We start from the raw sequence: 21,297 nt of genomic DNA, 5'->3' as shown, positions 1-21,297 counted from the left end.
AGAAGATGCAACCCTCTCCAAGGGACATGACTTGGCAGGCTCATCCAGGCTTTGCAGATTAGAACAAGTCACCTTCCCTGGACAGATGCAGCCCTGTTACTCGTGTCTTTATGAAGAACCAGAGTTCAGCTCTGTTGAACTATATGTAGTAAACTTTATTGTTTCTTGTTACTGGGTAGAAAGTATCTCCTTTTGTGAGTTTGTTGACTGGAGTAAAACATGGGATTTGGTCCTAATTTAATTTTGACATAATCAGAAGATTGTCTGGGAAATGATGCATGTGGAAATTTGGAGAACCTTCCAGAGGGAATAGGAATGCTCTGAAACACTGGTGCAGTTTTGCTTGTCAGGTCAGCATTTAGTTCCATGGGATCCTGACCTTTCCTTGAGAGTACATCATGGAGATGAAGCAAATGTGTTCTTTCAGTAAGAGGACTCAGGCGGTCACCTTGCTAGAAGCCTTTTCATCTCCAGTCTGTTCACACGGCTGACCTTCCTCTGTGTGACTACTGAAATGGTCTCTGAATATGGTAACGAGTTGACAGTAATATCTGCTCAGGCTTCTTCCATGGCTTCCTCACCCCCACGGCCCTCTTGTGTACTTAGGTAATAGACAGACTCATTTTAAATAAAAAGAAAAATCCTACAGATTTAAGTATGTACTTAAATATTTCTTAAGCAGGATTTTTTTAAAAGATTTATTTGAAAGACAGAGTTACAGAGAGAGTGGGAGAGATAGAGATCTTCCACTGGTTCACTCCCCCAAATGGCAGCAACAGCCAGGATTGGGCTAGGCTGAAGACAGGAGCTTCTTCTGGGTCTCCCACGTGGGTGCAGGGGCCCAAACACTTGGACTGTCTTTTGCTGCTTTCCCAGGCTATTAGCAGGGAGCTGGGTTAGAAGTGGAGCAGCTGGAACTTGAACTGGTGCCCATATGGGATGATAGCATTGCAGGTGGTGGCTCAACCTGTTATGCCACAATGCTGTCCCCCTCAACACAAAACTAGATATAAATTTGTCATTTGCATGTATAGAACTGTTATATCAAAAAAAGAATGAGGGTACATCAAAGATGTTGTAGGAAATGGAATTAAAAAATAAGTTTATTTTGGTGCAATATTTTTTGAAATCCATGCATATGAAGGGTCTTCATAAAGTCTATGAAAAAAACATACTATGAAAAAATTATGCATGATTTTGAATGTTTTCCCACCCAAATAAACTTATATTTAAATTTTACTTTTCCATGAACTAGTCAAAGTACCCTGTATTATAAAACACTACAGAGCCAAGTAAGCAGCTTTTAGAGACCAATGCTATTATTTTGCGCATCTCAGTTGTTCCTTGCAGCGTGGTGATATTTCCGAGCAAGAAGGCCTGTGTTGCTTTGAGTCTGACGTTCCTGCCACCATGTGCCAGGTGGTAGCCCAGTTCTCCCATGTGACTCCTCTTTAGCTAATGAGATCCCTTTCGTCAGTCCAACAGCATCTCCTCTCATCTCCAACCATTACTGCTCTGCTGGCTTGGTGCCATCCTAACGGTAAACAGAGAGGGGGCACTGAAACTGTATGGCACATGGTCATCCAGATGATCTGGAGTGTGTTTCCATTAGGCATCCTCCCATTATTGTTATTAACAATAAAATCATCATTGAAACCAAACAGGAACCATGAGAAGTTTTTATGGGAATCTTGTAAACTCTGCTTTGAGAAACACTGCAGGATAAAGTCAAAACTCCTTTGGGAGGTAAACAATCCCTTCATTTTCCAGCCTTATCTCTGATTACTTTACCCCAACTTTTTGTTCTTAATGTCCCAACAGGTAACTCTCCTAATCCCTACTAATGTGTTATTCCATCAAACCCTTGGTGTGCTGTTGCATCATCTGGAGTGGCCCTTGGTGCTTGGGATAATTCCTCCCTAATACTCTTGTGTTGGCTCAAATTCTAGCTCCCCCAGGAAGTGCCCTAGTTGACATGGGCACCTGTCCCTGTTTCCGTGACAGCTTTCCATTAGCATTCTACCACCACTACACTAACTGTTGTTGGCAGGTGTGTCTTCTAGCTGGACTCTAGCTCTTAGCATAGCACTGTGAGTATAGAGTAAGTCTCAAAAAATCATTGAGTGAATGGATGCATTGGTTTAAAAAAAAAACCAAGGGGCCAGTGCTGTGGTGCAGTAGGTTAATCCTCCACCTGTGGCGCCGGCATCTCATATGGGTGCCGGTTCTGGTCCCAGTTGCTCCTCTTCCGATCCAGCTCTGTGCTATGGCCTGGGAAAGCAGTGGAAGATGGCCTAAGTGCCTCTGCACCAGCATGGAAGACCCAGAAGTTCCTGACTTCGGATCGGCTCAGTTCTGGCCATTGCAGCCATTTGGGAAGTGAGCCAGTGGATGGAAGACCTTCCTTCCTTCCTTCCTTCCTTCCTTCCTTCCTTCCTTCCTTCCTTCCTTCCTTCCTTCCTTCCTTCCTTCCTTCGTTGTTCTTGTTCTTGTTCTTGTTCTTGTTCTTTTTTTTTTGACAGGCAGAGTTAGACAGTGAGAGAGAGAGAGAGACAGAGAGAAAGGTCTTCCTTCTGTTGGTTCACCCCACCAGATGGCCGCTACAGCCAGCGTGCTGCGCCAATCCGAAGCCAGGAGCCAGGTGCTTCCTCCTGGTCTCCCATGTGGGTGCAGGGCCCAAGCGCTTGGGCCATCCTCCACTGAACTCCCGGCCACAGCAGAGAGCTGGCCTGGAAGAGGAGCAACCGGGACAGAATCCGGCGCCCCGACCGGGACTAGAACCCAGTGTGCCAGTGCTGCAAGCAGAGGATTAGCCTATTCAGCTGCAGCGCCGGCCGGGAAGACCTTTCTCTCTGTCTCTTTTTCTTACTGTCTGTAACTCTACCCTCAAATAAATAAAGAAAATAAATCTTTAAAATAATTTTAAAAAGCCAAAGGGATAAGCTGAATTCAGAGGGCAGTTTGAGGAGAGCTATTGGCACTAATATTTGTAGATTTTGATTGATCTGTTCCAAAAGTAAAATTTTACTGAGGTTGCTCAGTTCCTGTTTTGGGTGGCTTAACATGCAGATTGGCATTTCTTTTCTAATCCACAGCCAATGAGTATTCTCAGGATTATGAAATGCAAATGAGAAAAGCCTGCCCTTGACCCTACCTTTGTTAAGAGGCATTTGTGACTTTGTGATTTCAGCTGAATTGAATAGACTATGTGGAATGTTTCTCTAGGGGGCAGTGTGGTGGTCTGTGTTGAGCTGCTCTTGCCCGGATTGGCTGGACGTGGTTCCTTTCTCGGTGGGAGCAGCCAGTGTGACATCCTGCCTGCTGCAGTAGATGGACTGAGGAGTAGGCAGTTACCTGTGGAGACCTGGAGAGCTCCTTTCAGGAGCAAGTGCCTGATTGCCCTTGCAGGATTCTCTCAGGATGTGTGCTCCTGTGCTGTGTGCTCTGTGCCCAGGGCCACACCTTCCAGGACTCAGGGCTGTACATCCTCATGTTTATTTTCCGAATGGAGAATTACTTTTCCTAACCACGTCTCTTTTTGCTCCATCGTCCTCCTTGCATTTGTTAGTTCAGTTCAACACACATATTCTCCGTTGTGGGTAATGTTTTGGGGTAAGAGCAATCCTTGAAAATACATATAATTAGCAGTGGTTTGAGTTACATTGTCTTCATATGATGGCCTGCAAAGTGTATTTGTTTCTGTATGCTTTTATTTCTGTTTGTGTGAATAGGTGATATTTAGATTAAATCCAACAGCAATGTGTACAATACCATTGCCAGTGGAGTAAAACCACTACAGATGATCTGTGCTTTTATTTTTATTTATTTATTTTTTTGACAGGCAGAGTTAGAGAGAGAGACAGAGAGAAAGGTCTTCCTTCTGTTGGTTCACCCCCCAAATGGACATTACAGCCGGCGCACTACAGTGATCCGAAGCCAGGAGCCAGGTGCTTCCTCCTGGTCTCCCATGTGGGTGCAGGGATCTGAGCACTTGGGCCATCCTCCACTGCATTCCCGGGCCACAGCAGAGAGCTGGACTGGAAGAGGAGCAACCGGGACAGAATCCGGTGCCCCAACCTGGACTAGAACCCGGGGTGCCTGCACCGCAGGCGGAGGATTAGCCTAGTGAGCTGAGGCGCCGGCCTGTGCCTTTATTTTTAAATACAGCTGAAAGATCCTTGATCCTATTTTATTTTTGAGAAATTGAACCAAACTACTCTTTTCCCATTTTTACTTCGCAGGCTTGAGGAACTGTAGTACTAATTCAAATAGGCTATACTACAAACCAGGTAGCTAATGGAATGTGACCATAGCACAATCTAATGTTGACAAGCAGTCAAGATGCACAGTTCACTGGGGCAGCACAAATCTGCAGCAAGGACTGACTGCATTTTATCAACACTTTCTACTTGTTCCCTTTCACTGCCTCACTTGGATACTACTGATGTTGAGGAATACTGGGATAGCATCAACTCAGAAATATTGGAGAAGAAAAATTCTTCTGGGTGAGCTTAGTGTGGCAGTACATCAAAGCAATGCTCCTGGAGAAATAAATTCATATAGTAAAAGATTTAATCTGAATGTCAAGGTCAGTATAATTTTTTAGCATTTTTTGTGAATTAAATGTATCAGTAACATGCTGACCACAGAAATTTAAGAGACGGTATTCAGAGTGAAGAAAAAAAAAACTCAACATAGAAACTGTGTATTTATCAGACTGCCATGATCAGACTAATTTAAACAGGTGATTACATTGCTCATATGAGCAGTGGTTCCAGAGTTGGTTGGTTGAGCACCACAATAAAGTCAACAAAACCCCAGTTTTTATAAATCTCCCTGGTTCTGACCACTGCAAGCTGCACAGCTTCATTGCTCAGGGACTAACTTGGGGGCAGGTATGACAGCATTTCCTGTGAATGTCTGTGGGGCGGTAGTATCCAGCACTTTAAGGCCACTGGTCCAAGGGCCTACAGTACAATCGAACATAAGCTTCTCTTTCCTCCCATGGAGCTGCTCTTGCTACCAGTCAAGAAGGTCAAGTGTCTCCTCCTCCTGTCCTGAGGTTGAAGCTTTGTTCATCCCTCTAGTCATTTCCTAGGTCAACTGCACAGGAACAATTCTACCTGGGAGAATGAAAACAAAAGAAATGCATGATCCTAGCGTCGTGGAGCTGAGATATCTGCAACCAAGCTGTCAGCGGTGTCCTGGTTTCTCTGAGCCTTCTGGGGAGCTCCCTTCCTCATCCCTCTCTGGCTGCTGGGGGTTTTCTGGCCAGCCATGGTGTTCTCTGCTGGCAGCTGCAGCCTTCTGCTCCTCCCTCTGCAACCTGTGGTCGTCTCCCTGTGAGTCTCTGTCCTCCTAGGGCCATTTTATAAGGCTACCAGTAACTGTGGCTTAGGGGCCCACCCTCCTCCAGCATGACCTCATCTCAACTGCAGCAGCGACCCTGTTTCCAAATCAGTTCACATTCTGAGGTCCTGAGAGTAAAGACTTCGACAACTCTTTCTCTCTCTCTCTCCGTCTCTCTCTCTCTCTCTCTTTTTTTTTTTTTTTTTTTTGAGGATCTAATTCAACCCATAGCATCTCCCAAATATTTAACATCCTTCTCTCCTAGTAGATCACTCACGTTTCTAAGGTAATCAGCCATTTGGTGCCTACACGGCTGCACGTTTCAGGTGCTAGCTTGGAGTTCACTTCGCACACACCTACTTGCATATGTATGCACGTGCACACAGCTTGCTCTATGCCTCTTTCTGGATGTCCCAAGCATACCAAATGCTTTCCAGTGTGGGACACCAGCACCTTGAGGGTTGGTTCTGTCTACCTACTTTCTGGCAAAGCATTTTCCTGTCATTATCTTCTGAGATGTTTGGACAGGCCAGAGTCACTTCCCTCAACCTTTTGGCCCATGATTTTAACTTCTATTTTAGGCTCATTGAAAACTAACCAACCAACCAACCAACCATCTTTCTATTAGCCATGCTTACTTTTTCCTTCACTGTCTCTTGACAGCCAGTTTCTTATAAAACCAGTGTACCATGTTTGCATAAAATTTTAGATACAATATTTTTAAAAAGTCACACCTGCCTGTGAGGATGCCAGTTAGGCCTAATTACACTGATGATGTTGTAGATGAGTCATTCAAAGCTTTGCCAGACCAAGTGTCCATAGACAAAGTGGGCAGGTGGGTAATGGTGATTGGAATCCATTTTTTGTGACTCGCTGAACTAAGGAATTTCCAGCACAACCTATGCCCAGTGTTACTATTAATATTGCTAAGCCAGTATTCACATCAAACACATGCCAGGTAATAGCCTAGTCTGTAGTAAAAAAGAAATATAAGCTTAATTTATGTTAATTAATGGTGATGGCAAGGGGTTGGAAATAGCTAATTCTTAATTTACCTGTCCTACCATCACCGATAGGGGAAAATTAAACTGAATGTTTATAAATGGCTGAAACCTAAGAAAAGTAACCAAAGTTGTCACTGTTATTTTTGTTGAAGACATCTGTAAGTGGCTGTTATTCTTAATTGAAGACATCTGTGAATGTTCCAGGGCTGCCATCCAGAGCTCCGTGTGTGCTCCTCAGCCACCAGAGGCTCCCGTCTCTTTCCCTGGGTCACCTCTGACCTAATGACCCAGGAACCCTGTGGGACAAGGTCTGTCTGGCAGGTGGGGAGCTGTCAGAGCCAGCTCCAGCTGAGCACCCCTCCCATGGCCAGTGTCACATGCCAACTGGTGTCAGATATGTTGAATATTGTGCTTGCTGAGTAAGTCTCTAGTGGGAAGGAAACTTTGTTTTTATAAGGTTTTTTACTTATTTATTAGAAAGTGTGCGTGCGTGTGTGTGTGTGTGTGTACAAGTGCTTTCTTATCTGCTGGTTCACTCCACAAATGCCTCCAACAGCAGGGAGCCTGGAACTCCATTTGGATCTTCCACATGCGTGGCAAGGACCCACGTACTTGAGCCATCACCTGCTCAAGGGTGCACGTTAGCAAGCTGGAATGGAGAGTGAAGCTGAGACTCAAACCCAGGCACTCCCACATAAGATGCAGGCGTCCAGGCAGTGACTTAACCACAAATGACCTCCCTGGAAATTTTTATTTATTGGGGACAGACTAATACACAGGCACTGTGACAAGTACTTAAAAAAAAAGGATTTATTTATTTGAAAGGCAGAATTGGGGCCAGTGCTGTGGCGCAGCGGGTTAAACTCCTGGCCTGAAGTGCCGACATCCCATCTGGGTGCCAGTTCTAGTACTGGCTGCTCCTCTTCTGATCCAGCTCTCTGCTATGGCCTGGGAAAGCAGTAGAAGATGGCCCAAGTGCTTGGACCCCTGCACCCATGTGGGCAACCCGGAGGAGGCTCCTGGCTCCTGGCTCCAGCTGTTGCGGCCATCTGGGGAGTGAACCAGCAGATGGAAGACCTCTCTCTCTGTCTCTACCTTCTCTGTAACTCTGTCTTTCAAATAAATAAAATAAATATTTAAAAAAGGGCAAAATTACAGAGAGGCAGAGGCAGGGAGAGTGGCCGTGACAGCCAGAGCTGAGCTGAGCTGAGCTGAAGCCAGGAGCCAGAAGCTTCTTCTGGGTCTCCCACGTAGGTGTGTGGCCCAAGCCCTTGGACCATCTTTTACAGCTTTCCCAGGCACCTTAGCAGGGAGAAGGATTGGAAGTGGAGAAACCAAGAGTTGAATTGGTGCCCATATGGGATCCCAGCACTGCAGGCGGTGGCTTTACCTGTTGCGCCACCGTGCGGGTTCCTTGACAGGAACTTTTAAGACACATTATTTTGTTTCATTCTCAATAACATCTCTCAATAGTAGATATTACTTTCCCCCATTTTACCACTGGAGAAAGTGAGACTTAAAGAAGCACATGAGGTATGCTCCTCAAATTGACATCCCTAGTAAGTATTAGAGCTGTTTAGGTTTTCTGAGTGTGGGAGTGAAGAAATTAAGGCAGAAGAGAATACTCAGGCTCATTTTGTAGCGTGCTCATAGACGGGGCTGGCAAGGAGAATGTGTGCCAGCTGACAGTTCATACAGCAAAGACACACAGAAGTGGCGGAAGGATACTCCAAAATTGGAGTAGGAGATAGATGCATCTTTTTAAAAGATGCACACGAAGGAGTTATCACCTACAGCTGACGGCCCAACTATACTTTGTCATTGCCCCAGTGCGAGAAGCAGCCCATATATTAAGGATCCATGTATACATAGCGTCTTCCTAAAACAGCTAAAGATCTGTTTCCGTATTAGAAAACAGACCTATGGATAAAATAAACATTTGCTTCTTTTTAGAAAAATTTCTTCCTTTATACTTCCATCTGCTCGTTGTTGCAAACAAGAGCTAATCAGCTGAGCAGAGAAACAGATGTGCTGTGACGGCTCCAAAATTGGGTCTCTCTCTGCCTGGCAGAGGGTTGGTGACAGGGGACGGTTGCTATAACAACCAGCTTACACCAATGCAGGAAGAGCTCAGGCTTTTTGCAGCCACTCTTGCCTTCATTAATTATGCTGTTCCTAGCTAAATGATAGGGTAATGCTATTTCCGTTGGCACTGCCAGGACTAGCGATGACAAATGAGGTATTTTGCATAGAAGGGTTGAGAGAGCCATTAAAACACTACAGCGCTGAAATATTATTATTGTCATTATTACCATTTTGTTCCCGAAGCTCTAGCTAATGGGTTTTGTTCCCAAATAAGAGTTAGCATTTATTGAGTGCTTACTGTGTACCAGATACTAAGTGCTTATACATATTAACTCATTTATAATTCTTGCAACGACCCCATAAAGTCAGTGCTATTACTCGTCCAAAGTAAATAAGCCATAGGACCATTTTTTTTTTTGTCTTTGGACAAGTTATTAGGTGATGTTACCAGAATTTGAGCACAAATATTTGGTTCCAATATCTCCACTCTAAGCCACTATAGCACAACAAATTGTGATCACCAATCTACCATATGGATTTTTTTATTTTAAAAATTATTTTAGATAATTATCTTTCCTAGTGTCAACCTAAAATGAGTGACTGATTCTGTAAATGAAGAGTTTGTTCTGGACTAGCAGGGGCCTGTGACAGGGGAATGCATGTGCAACAGTAGATAATAGACCCATCCTACAAGGATGGCGAGAATGGAGAGGAAGTACCTGTCCCAGGGCCTTGACACAGGAGGTGATGTCAGTTCATCAGTGGAGACAAGGTGTCAGGCAAGGTTTTGTGCAAGTGGGGAGCTGGCCTCGTGCACATCATGGAACAAGCTGCAACTTGGAAAAAAGTTCCTATAGTGTGGGGAGCAACTCGGACTAGACTAAGTTACTGGAATTAAGACTTATTCTATGCATCTGCTCTCCCACAATATGGCGCTGGGAGAGGAGTAAACAGCTTCTACACAGCTGCCTCCAGTTCAGCCAATAAACTGTAGGACTTGCTCCTGATTGGAGGAGAGCAGCGTACTCGGCATGTGGGCAGCTGAGTTAGGATTGGCGGAGGAGGACTATAAAGGAGGAGAGAGACGGCATGCACCAGGAACATCTAAGGGGAACACCTGTGCAGCCCCCGAGAGAGCCGGCCGGCGGTGTGCCGCTCCCCTGCGGAAGTGGGGAATGTGGCAGGGGGAACCGCCCTTCCACGGAGGTGGAAGGGACAGTAGCCAACCCGGGAAGAACCGGCAGCAAACCCGGGGAGGGCCGAGCAGATGAAAGAACAGCGCAGGGTCCTGTGTCGTTCCTCCATGAAGAGGGGGAGCGACACTATAGGAATTTTTTTTGTTGTAGGCAGTGTGCCTTCTTCATGGCCTTCAAGCTTTATCTGATGAGGATTAGACAAAAGTGACTTCATTTTGGTACAGAGGCCAGTATTCTGGCACAGCAGATTAAGCTGCCACTTGAGATACCAGCATCACATGTTGGAGAACTAGTTTGAGTCCAGGCTGCTCTGTTTCCAATCCAGCTTCCTGCTAATGTACCTGGGAAGGTAGCAGCAGATGGCCCAAGAGTTTGGGCCCCTGATACCCACATGGGAGAACTGGATGGAGTTCTGGGCTCCTGACTTCAGCCTGGCCCTGCCCTGGTCACTGTGGCCATTTGGGGAGTGAACCCCAGGGATGGAAGATCTCTCTCCCTCTGTTATTCTCTCTCTCTCTCTCACTCTGCTTTTCAAATAAATAAATTTCTAAAAAATAGAATGGCTTCATTTCAGTACTGATAACTTTGACAGTAGGATGTTGAGGAAAATGTAATATTTCAGCCTAATGTTGGAAGCCCGTGTAGTTAATGTGCAAGGTAGCAGATTCTGGAAAAGCATTGAATTCAGGAGCTTTGAATTTTAGTCTTGGCTCTGTCAGTCATTTTTTAAAATAGTCGTGGTTCAGTTATCTTAATATGGCTGCAGTCTAGGTGAACAAAGCGCAGAGCACACATTTTGGAGTCAAATCTGGAAGCAAATTGTAGATACCTGCTTACCCATTTCACTACTTAACCCTAGGCAAGTTACTGCATATTTCTGCCTAAGAAATGGGAAGAAGTTTAAAAAGGTAGAATGGAGGGGGCGGGGGAAAACAAATCTGCCTCAAAAGACGCATAAGGTACTGAAAGCATTTGGGGCTGTACCTAGCACAGTAAGTCCTTTAAAAGAAAGGTGGCACTACTGCCCCACCCCTATCTCTGCCAAGTTGGGGAACCTTCTTTCTGCCAATGGCCATTTGGGCATAGAACATCATTCGTGGACTGTACAAGGTTATCAGCTTAAGAATCAGCCTACTATAGATTTACTGAATTTTGGGTCCTACCAGCCACTGCCTTGACAGGGCCACACCCGATGATTTCAAGGGCCTTCCATAGCCTGCAGGTGGGCTGTTCCCCATCCCTGGCACATTCTCTCCCCGCAAGGCCCCCTCTATTTCAGAGTGTTTGCATATAGGGGGAGGGGAAGCCTCTTTGGATCTCTATGCTCCACGGCTCAGGGCTTCATGGGTGATGAGGGTGGGGTTGCACTGAGCTCCGGGGAAGGGTGAGCTGCTGCTGGCGGCGTGGCTATTAGCCTTCATTTTTCCTTGGCTGTCTTTGAAAGGACTGGGGATTCTTGGTACCTGTCTGCCAGTCACAGTGTGAGGAATGCAGGCTTTGGGTGTTTAAGAAATTTCAGTGAGAGCTTCAGAACTTTCTATCACTGGGTGGTTCTGTCCCTGGGCCTTCCCTAAAACATTGATCTCTGAGGTCCTGTAGCTTTTTGGTGCTCCCTGTTTCCCTCCTTATGCCAACCTCTAAGAGATTCCCCGCTTCCTGTCCTGGGGCGGCCACTGCCCATATCTGTATAGTGGCCCTGCCTTCTAAGGCCTGCAGGTGGCACCCAGGGGCCCGGGATCTGGTGAGGGAAGGCCTGGGGCAGGACTGGAATGGCAGGGTGCAGCACCTGTGTTCCCTCTCAACAGGAGCTCTGTGGGCAAGTTAAGTCACTTGTTACGTGTCGGCGAGGAGGCAGCAGTGACGTGTCATCACCCTCCTCCTGGGGGTCTAAGTATAGGCCCTGTTTTAGGCGGCAGGTCCCAGGTGTGCAGGAGCATGTGTGGTCCAGAGCAGAGCCCTCCCGTTCCCCCACTTCTGGCTAAGCAAGAACTGCCAAATGGAACAGCCTCCCTGAGCACCCGCTCTGTTCCAGGCTGGCCTCTCTCTCTCTTCTTTGGGGAAGTGAGAAGGGACCAGGCGTCTGCTGTGTCCCCTTCCTCATCCACCCACTAGGAAAGGCCAATCCTGTCCCACAGCGGGCCAGACTGCTCTAGGGGTGTCACACCAGCTCTTCTGAGCTCTGAGCCCCAGCTTCCCTGGCGGCTGCGCTTCCATCAGTGCCTCTGCTACCCTGTCCAGAGTCCAGAGCCTCGGCTCAGGGCAGGATTCTCACCCAGGACGGGTTCATTTGTTCCCTGGCCTGATGGCCGCTGAGCTATCGGGACAAAGCAAGGGGAGCGGCAGTCAGCAGTAGGAAGGGGACCCCACAGAAACCCCAGGTGGGCTGAAGTAGGTGAGGTGGGGAGCCCTGTGTTTATTGTGCTCTATCGTGTCCCAAGATGCTCCACACCTTTTCTGATTTTAGAAAGTGAAGCAGAACTACTCTGATTGGAACATATGACATTCCCAAGGGCATCCTGATTGGCACGGTGAGAACAGACACCAAAGACTGCTTGCAAATGATGACGTGTGCCTACGTAGCAGCATACGGATATTCTGTTGGGTTCACTTCCCTGCCGTTTTTCAGCTGTATGGTGGAAGAGAAGTTTTTGTAAAGCGGTGGTTGTTTGTTTTGTCTCACTGGTTTCTTACTGTGAGCTAACGCTTCAGTTCTATTGCCTGTTAGCTGTGTGACCTTGGGCAAGTTTCTTAACCTTTCAGAGCCCGATTCCTCACTTGGGCTGCTGCCAGCTGAGCTGAGAAGCTGTGAAATGAGCTGAAGTGTGGAGCCTCTCCTCATTCCATCCTAAACTGGTCTCTGGTGCCGGGGGTGGGGGGGGAATTGGGGTGTAACTGGCAGAGGACAGGGGTGGCAGGGAGCAGGGAGTGAGGGCACAAGGCGGTGAGGGATGGGCAGTCCATCTGCGGAACGCTTAGCTGTGTGCTCGTGGTGTGGCAGCTCCTGTGGCTGTGGTTTACTGAGTGTGGAGTCTCTGGCCGTGGCCAGCATTCTCCATATTATGGGAATTCCCAGGAGATGTGGGGAACCATGGAATTTGCTGGTTTCAAACCCAGAACAGGGCTCCCTCTGCTTTCCCCTAGCTGTGGTTGGAAGTTGGTGTCATGTAAGTGTGCTCTGTGTGTTTTTTAACTTGAACCTTTTTTTTTCTTTAAAGCTGAAGCTGAGTATTATAATCCTGAGAAAAGATGTGTAGAATATCACATTCTAGTTAAAGATCTTTCTAGAGTTCCTGAGGACAATACAATTTAAATTATTTCTAACAACTTCTCATGGTACAAAATAGATTTACCTTAGTTTGAATTTGAAAGAAGAAACCAAAACCAAACCAAAATAAAAAAAATAATCCATCTGGGGATGGGCCTTTGGCACATCTGTAAAGACAGTGCTTGGGACTTCCACATCCCATATCAGAGTTTGAGTTCTGGCTTGCCTTCTCATCCAACTTCCTTTTAATAAAAGCAGAAGGTAATTACTCAAGTACTTGGGTCCCTGATACTCATGTGGGAGACCTGGACTGAGTTCTAAACTCCTGGCCTTGGCCTGGCCCAGCCCTGGCTGTTATAAGACACGGCAGTGAACCAGCAGATGGAAGATCAATCTTTCTGTCTCTATTTATTTGCCTTCAACTAAAATGAAGTAACTAGAAAATTAAAGAAAACATCAACTCCAATTTATCTGTTCCATATTTTTTTTTTGCAAAAAACCCCCTCAAATCCCAACTACATCCACCCTTAGAGTTATTTTTCATCCAAAGGGAGAGATTTCATTTGTTTACTCAGTATCTCAGCTTGAAACACTTTAAGCAGTTTGTGTATAAAACTGTTGAAAAAATATTTGCCCCTGGAGTATTTATAACTGCAATTCCCAGTTTCAGAGAAGAAGTTCTATTTTAGAAATCTTTACAATCAGTAACACCGATTATGCTGCATGCACTGTGTAAGCCACATCCAGAATCCTGTTTGCCTGCCTCCCTTGCAGCCTGTCTTATTTGCCAGTCTGTTGCCTGCACTTTAGGGCTCAAGGTCAGCCAAGGATTAATAGCTTTAGGTCTATTTGCCTTGCCTCTTATTTAGCTGAATTTAGCTCCTGAGATAACAGCATTTGCCTGTGTGTGGAGTGAAATTTTAATCTCGACCTTTGGTTATAATTTTGAATTGCACAATTGATTCTAGTAAGGTGAGAAATCAGAACAGAAGGCAAACCTAATTGCATTTTTAATGACATCTCAAAATATCAGTGGAAAAATTAAGTACTGTAAAATCACCTTTTTTTAAAAAAGTTTGAAGTTATTTTTTATGAAAACAAGACATACTATATTTGCTTGAAAGCATTTGCTAAAATAACATTATTGAGAGAGATTTTAGCCTAGCAGCTCTTTGATCTATAATTTGATAAATGGTTTAAGCTAATATCTGAGTTGAGGAGCTCATATGTTGACTATTTTTATCGCTTTTACATCCAGTCTAATACAGATGTGCTTTTCAGATAATAAAGACCTTGAAATGAGGATAGGCTGTTCTCTGAGTTCTTGTCGCCTAAGTCTTTGTGCAGGAGGCAGAGGGGAGCTCTTGCCCTATCTCAAGAGACTCATCAGTAAGCCCTACTCTTGGCCTAGATTGCAGTGGGTGAATAGTAATCATGGGGGTTTCATGGGTCATGGTGGCCTGAGAAAGTGACGGTGCTACCCCAATTTCCTGCTTGTAGTAGAAATGATATAGTTGGGAAGGGCATGTCCTTCTTCTTGTATTAATCTCTTGGGAGTCTGGTTTTATAACCAGGACACAATGTTTAACCTGCCAACCTATTGATAAAGAAACACAGCAGTCAACGAATATCCCAGAAGAAGGAAACACTCTTGAAAGTTAAGGCAAATTTTTCAATATCTTTTATATTTTCCAGTCAAACTCCCCCAAATTTGCTTTTTTTATTACAGAAAGAATTCATGCTTGCTATAAATATCTTAGAAAATGCAGAAGATCTTAAAGAAGTAAGTACAATAAATATTGGCCATATGTCAACGAGCCAATGATACCTACTACCGACATTTTGGTGTCATAAAAGAAACTGAATAAGCAGCATTTTCAGAAGCAGTACTGGAGATGAGACCCATGAGAAGAAAAGGTTCAGGGAGATTAGATCATTTCCCAAAATCACCCAGTGAAGAGGTGGCAAACCAAAGATGTTCAGCTCTAGAATTTTCCATCAGCCACAGGTGCAGATCTCTGCATGACTCAAGAGCTACCCACAGTTGTTTTGCCCTCTGCCAATCCCCAGCTGGCGGCTGAGGAAAGGGCCAACCATCTTCAACAGAACTCTGCTGACCATGCCCAAGGACAGACCAGAAGATGGCATGTGTCAAAGCAGCTGTGTTATCAAGTTGTCCACCCCAGAGCGCCTGTGGGAGAGAGGAGGTGGGTGCTCCTGGCTGTGGTGTTCCTGGCTGTAGAACTTGTTCACTTGAAGAAGACAGAAAAGAAACTTCTCCAACCATCAGAGAAAGCTGACTGCAAAACTTTGCTCCAAACTCGAGCTAAACCACTAGTAAAAATGTGTTTCTTTTACTCAGTCTCTTCTTGAAAGAAAGGGTTTCAGCAGCAAAGGTGGTAATGACCAGTATGTCAGAGGCTTGAACTCACCTCTGGATAAAATGGCTATTGGAATTGGCCACTAAGGCTGCTGGCGCATAGATATTGCTAGTAATCCTGGCATTAGTGTTTTTCCTCTCCTTAAAATAAGAATCAGTGTAGTCTAAGTGGACCAGAGAAGGCATAAGTTTGCATTTCAAGGTAGGAACCTGGACACACTCCATTAACCAGCATCCAAACAGTTGCTCTGTTGCTGAAGCTCATCTTCCTTAATGGAGACATTATCACAGCAATTGGCATCTTTTCATAGACCTTAAGACCTTCTACAAAATATCGGCAATAACATCTCCTCAAGGTTCCAGCCATTCTGTTCATATCCTTAAAATAATCTACTGCTCATTCTACATCATTTGGATGGCGATACTAGCCTCTCGGTTTGAGATACTGCCTTGAGAGCACTTATTTGGAAATCATTAAATCATAGGATATTAGAACTGGAAGGGATGGTAGAGACAATTCATTGCAACCTTGTCATTTTATAGATCATGATAGATCTTGATGCACGAGTGATTTGTTGATACCTGGTTAGGGCTGCTGCTCAGACTTTTTTTTTTTTTTTTTTTTTTAAGATTTTTTTTCTGGAAAGAGAGAGACAGAGAAAGTGATCTTCCTTCCATTGGTTCATTCTCCAAATTGCCCTAATGGCCAGAACAGCTCTAGGCTGAAGCCAGGAGCCTGGAGCTTCATCCTGGTCTCCCACGTGGGTGCTTTCTCAGGCCATTAGCAGAGAGCTGGATCAGCTGGATGTCAAACCGGTGCCCATATGGGATGCCAGATTGACAGGTGGCAACTTTACCTACTGTGCCACAATACCAGCCGCTCACACTCCATTTGAAGTTGTTGTTGAGCAAATTAATTTCTCCTCCTGGCTCCCCTAATTTTGTAAATGGCACCATCATTCTGGTCACCCAACATCAGTCTTTCTTCCATATGAAGTCACCAACCTTCCATTTCTAAATCACAGTCCAAGCCCTGCAAGCCTTCTGTTGAGCTCTGTCTCCCACATAGTCCATCGTCCCCATCCCAGTGTCACCAGCAGCATGCACCTTCCAATGATGGAAGCAGAAGCTCACAGTAAAGGGGAGTGTGGCCAGCCCTCCATACCCAGGTTCTGCATCCACAGACTCAACCAACCATGGATCAAAAGAAGAACGTGTGTGTGTTGAACACATACATACCTTTTCTTGTCATTCCCTAAACAATACAGGATAACAATTACTGATATAGCATTTATTTTGTATTAGTTATTATAAGTAATTTAGAGGTGATTTAAAGCATATGGGAGGTATGCATAGGTTGTTTGCAAATACTATGCCCCTATTTTATACAAGAGATCTGAGCATCCTTGGATTTTGGAATTGGCAGGGGTTCTGAAACTGAGGGATGACTTGGGGCAGTAGAAGTGAAGTAAAGGAGTATGACAAATTGAGGGTATTTAGGGGCCTGAGCTTGTGTTAATACCATATCAACCCCTTTAACATGACTTACAGAACCAGGAGTCCCTGATAGCAAGGTAGTGTACTTGCTTGCCATTGCTGCTGTTCTTTCTTAGTGGATCATTAGAACGACTGATTCAGCAAATTCTTTGTGAGGTTGTTTTATCTTGGGGGCAAGGGAACCAAGGACTATTGTACTGTCCAAGCATCCTTAACTCAGTTGTACTTTATCTAGAGACAAGAAGAATGATAGTACTTTCTATCCTAAGGAATTAGTTGCAGACTTTGGTGTTTGATAGGAAATCCACTTCCAGGAAGTGCTGTCCTCCAGTTGGGAGCACTTCTTTAAATCCCATCACATGTGTAGCCCATGTGCAGGAGGGATACTTACTCCTGGTAAGAGCAATCCCGAAAGAGGGGCCACCTGTGAAGATGGAGTTTACATGACAAGACCTCAAAAACCCTGGTTATTTAGTCTTAGTGCAGAAGCTGCTAATTTTAACCAAATATAACCTTTATTGTACGTATCATTTATAGGGCCATGGCTTGTTTACTTGTCCTGTCTACCTGGGTTCAAATTCTGGCCCTGACAATTACCAGCTGTGTGACTTTGGCTAAGCCAAGTTCAATTTCCATGTCTACAATTTATTACATGATCAACTGAGTTTTGAGAAGAGAGCAATTTGGCCAAGAGTTGCTTTTCTATTCATCAGATTGAACTGAAGATAGTGTCTGCCCATAAAGAGTTGAAACCAGATAAATATTTTGAATATTTTATGACAACCCTTGAGACATGTTAGAATCTATTTTCCCAAATTTGGACCTGTCTTTGGGTTGCCTCTATGTCTCATCCAAGGTGACTTGATGTGTTGAATTTATCTCCAAAAGTTGTATCAAGTGGGTCTTAAGATTCTTTCTGTCGTCTTGCTTAGCCAGCAGTGGCCTACCTCTACCACTCGAATCATTTGGAGCCCATATCTTTTCTTGCATACATTGGTATTCATTGACTCAGGACATTTGCAGTTGTCTCGGTTTCTCATTTAATTATTTTGGGCTCACTTTACTTTTCAGTTGGCCATAGCTCCTGTTGGTGAAGGATGGCGTCTTAGTTCTCTGTCCTTTGCAGTGCCCTTCACAGCATTGTGAATGAAAATGATGAACTATTTGCTGATTAATAGGTCTAAATTATGTTTGTCCCACATTTTTGACAATGTCATTTCTGCAAGCTATTGAAATACTCTTCCCTAGAGACCTTTAAAAATAGTGTAGGGTATTGTGGTGCAGTGGGTTAAGCCACTGCCTGTGACACCAACATCCCATATGGGTACTGGTTCAAGTCCCAGCCACTCCACTTTAGATCCAGCTCCCTGCTAATGTTCCCGGGAAAGCATCAGAAGATGGGTCAAGTACTTGGCACTCTGGCACTCACATGGGAGACCAGGATGAAGCTCCTGGCTTCGTCCTGGCCCAGCCCTGGCCTTGGGGCCATTTGAGCAGTGAACTAGCTGGGGAAGCCTTCTTAATAGTGACATCATTCTACTCTCAGGGCAGAGCCCTCATGACCCAGGCACCTCCCAGAAGGCCCCAGCTCCCAACACTGTGGCCTTGTAGCTTAAGTTTCCATAATGTAAGTGTGTTGGGGGACATGTTCAGACCATTGTACTTACCTCAGAATTCTCTAGGTCTGAAGTCCAACAGGAGTCCTACCAGGCTAAGATCAGTCTCCATGTGAAAGTGTCCCACTTATTTGAGCCTTCATATATTCTAAATGGAGCTCCAGTTTTTCAACCCAAGTTGGCTACCCTTTTCGTCTTCCCCATCTCAGTAAATGCTAATTCTATTTCGGCCGTTGCTTAGATCAGAAACCTCGGAGTTGTCCTTACCTCCTCTTTGTTACAAGGCCCATTCCATGCGTCCGGTTGCCTCTGCCTTCAAAAGTACATGCAGAATCTGTTCGTTTTTCAGCATCTCACTAGATTGCATCTGGATTCCTGCCATAGCAGTTTTAACAGGTTTTGTGTCTCCCACTGTTTTGCAACTTTTTATCCTCAGCACAGCAGCCAGGATGATCCTGTAAAAATGTAAGCCAGCTCTGTCGCTCCTCTGCTCACCACAGTCAGTCATTCCATCTCATTCAGAGTAAAAGTCAAAGGCACTGTGAGAGCCTGCAAGGGTGGCACCATCCTTCTGGTTCCCCTGTGTTTGCCACCGGCACTGCTTCATCACCAGACTTTGAAGTTGCCCGTCTGCCCTCGGCCATGTGTCGTCCTGGGAGGCAGGTTGCTAGTCCAGTGGGCTCCTGGTCACCCCACCTCCAGGTCCACCCCTGCTCTCTCCCCTCCCCCCGTGATAGTCACCACTCCATAGTCTGAGTGGAGGGTTGCCTCACCTGACTAAGAAAGTTGGTAGAATCAGATTTCTTACGCCCCCTACTCCAGTAGGGACTTGAATCATCTTCTGCTGCTTTCCCAGGCCATGGCAGAGAGCTGGATTGGAAGTGAAGCAGATGGGACTCGAACCGGCGCCCATATGAGATGCCAGTACTGCAGGTGGCGGCTTTACCCACTACGCCACAGCACAGGCCCCCTACTCATTAACTTCTAAAAATGTGTCAGGCCCACACATTGTGCAGATACGGAAGGGACAACACTTGTATTGTTAACCAGTTCCCTGGCTCCCAGCCTGCCAGAGCCTCCCCTTGAAAGAGACGCTCAGAGGTATAAATTATCCCGCAATCAGAGCCTAGCCAGGCCGGAGCCCCCGTAGCTTGGCCCAGGGCCATTTCCTCATTCTGCTGGTCTCCTACCCAGTCAGGCCATCTCGGCAGTGTCAGCTGCTGCCATATTGCTCACCAGGTGTGGGGCTTTGAGGAGGGGCAGATGTTCTCAAAGGGAGTGCTGGAAGCGGGACAGGTAGATAGTTCCTACTTGATGTCATTCTTAGCAGGCTCCCAGCGTCTTTCTGTTCAGTTGGTCACATTCCTGGTGGTTGTGTGCAGGCGACAAGCATCTTCGAGTGCAGTCATTTCTTGTTGCTGAATCTAGGAGCTGGTAATGAGGTGAAGAAAGCAGAAAAATCTTTCCTTAAAGGATGGTGGTGGTGGTGGTGGGGGGGTCAGGGTACTGTTCACCCCACACTTCCTCTTGATTTGTGCTTGAGTCTTAGAAGGTTTTGTGCCTGATTTTTTTTTTTTTTTTTTTTGCATGGAACTGACATATTTTTAGAAGTTAATGAGTAGGGGGCCGGTGCTGTGGCATAGTGGGTAATCCCACTGCCTGCAGTGCCGGAATACCATATAGGCTCCAGTTCGAGTTTCCTCTGCTCCACTTCCCATCCAGTTCTCTGCCGTGGCCTGGGAAAGCAGTAGAAGATGACCCAAGTGTTTGAGCCCCTGCACCTACGTGGGAGTCCCGGAAGAAGCTCCTGGCTTAGGATTGGCACAGCTCTAGCCACTGTGACCATCTGGAGAGTGAACCAGTGGATGGAATATCCCCTCTTCCCCCCTTCCCTGTGCCTCTGCCTCTGCTTCTCTCTAACTCTGCCTTTCAAATAAATAAATAAATCTTTTTTAAAAAGTTAATGAACGTATGAGATGGCAAATTAGTCACACACCAATAAGGCCTAGAATGCACACCTACTGTTATTCCTGGAATTCAGTATTGGAGTAACCAAGGAACTGAGAAGGGGCTAGCACCAGCCAAGGGCCTCTATAGGGCATCTGAGGTGGCGTGGGATTGATGTGTTTGTTCTGCTTTTGTCTGATAGGTCATTGCTTGTGAGCAGCAGTATGATTCCTCCTATGACGCGCGCTGTGACGTCTGGTCCTTGGGGATCACAGCCATTGAACTGGGTGACGGAGACCCTCCCCTCTTCGACATGCATCCTGTGAAAACACTGTTTAAGATTCCAAGGTAGGACACAAGATGGCGCTCTTGGCTCACTAGTTCTGTGTGGAGCTGTCTAGTTAGAGGGATAATAAACAGTTGTAAGCAATTTCTCTTCAAATGTGAGAAAGCCTGAATGTAAAATGTATTTCTTTTTGGAAAAACACAAGAGGAAGGGGCTGGGGGAGAGGATTTCCTGAAAGATAACATAGACCAAGACATACTAGAACCATTTTGTAATAATTGATATTTTCAGAACTCTGATTTTTCTGGGATGTGTATTCTGGGCGGGGGGGGGGGGGAGCTTTGCACAAGAAGATTACAACTGCAATTTTGGGTTAAGTAATACATCTAAATACTGGCTTTTTCGTTGTAATTATGTTCTTTTTCTAGAATTTGGGAAAATTAGGGAGTGAAGAAAATGTGTATCATATTACCGTATTCATTCAGACTATGCTGAAATCTATCAGAAAAATACTACATCAGTCATAAATCTTCTCCTCCATCCCTTAATTTCTATCTCAATAGGAAATTGTGCTGAAAGAGGGTGTTTAGAATGTAGTTAATTGCAAGCATATTTTCTATTGTATGTATTCATTATGGATCCTAGGAGAGGTTTGGTTGTCTCTCAATGGAA

The 21,297-nt window shown here is 45.4% G+C and overlaps 1 protein-coding gene across 2 annotated transcripts in view; it reads left to right on the top strand.

The window, feature by feature from the left end:
• The window catches only part of MYO3B (myosin IIIB), a 474,261-nt gene that overhangs the window by 34,451 nt on the left and 418,513 nt on the right, over window positions 1-21,297 (top strand). For both annotated transcript variants that reach the window (XM_070070709.2, XM_089328195.1), the window contains exon 7: window positions 20,542-20,687. In XM_070070709.2, coding sequence (XP_069926810.2) covers window positions 20,542-20,687 — 146 coding nt within the window. The remainder of the gene's footprint in view (window positions 1-20,541; window positions 20,688-21,297) is intronic.

Source organism: Oryctolagus cuniculus, chromosome 3 (genome assembly GCF_051225735.1).
Source record: "Oryctolagus cuniculus isolate XC-2025 breed Fujian yellow rabbit chromosome 3, ASM5122573v1, whole genome shotgun sequence".
In the NCBI taxonomy this organism is placed as follows: Eukaryota; Metazoa; Chordata; class Mammalia; order Lagomorpha; family Leporidae; genus Oryctolagus; species Oryctolagus cuniculus.
This window is presented reverse-complemented; position numbering and strand designations above follow the sequence as displayed.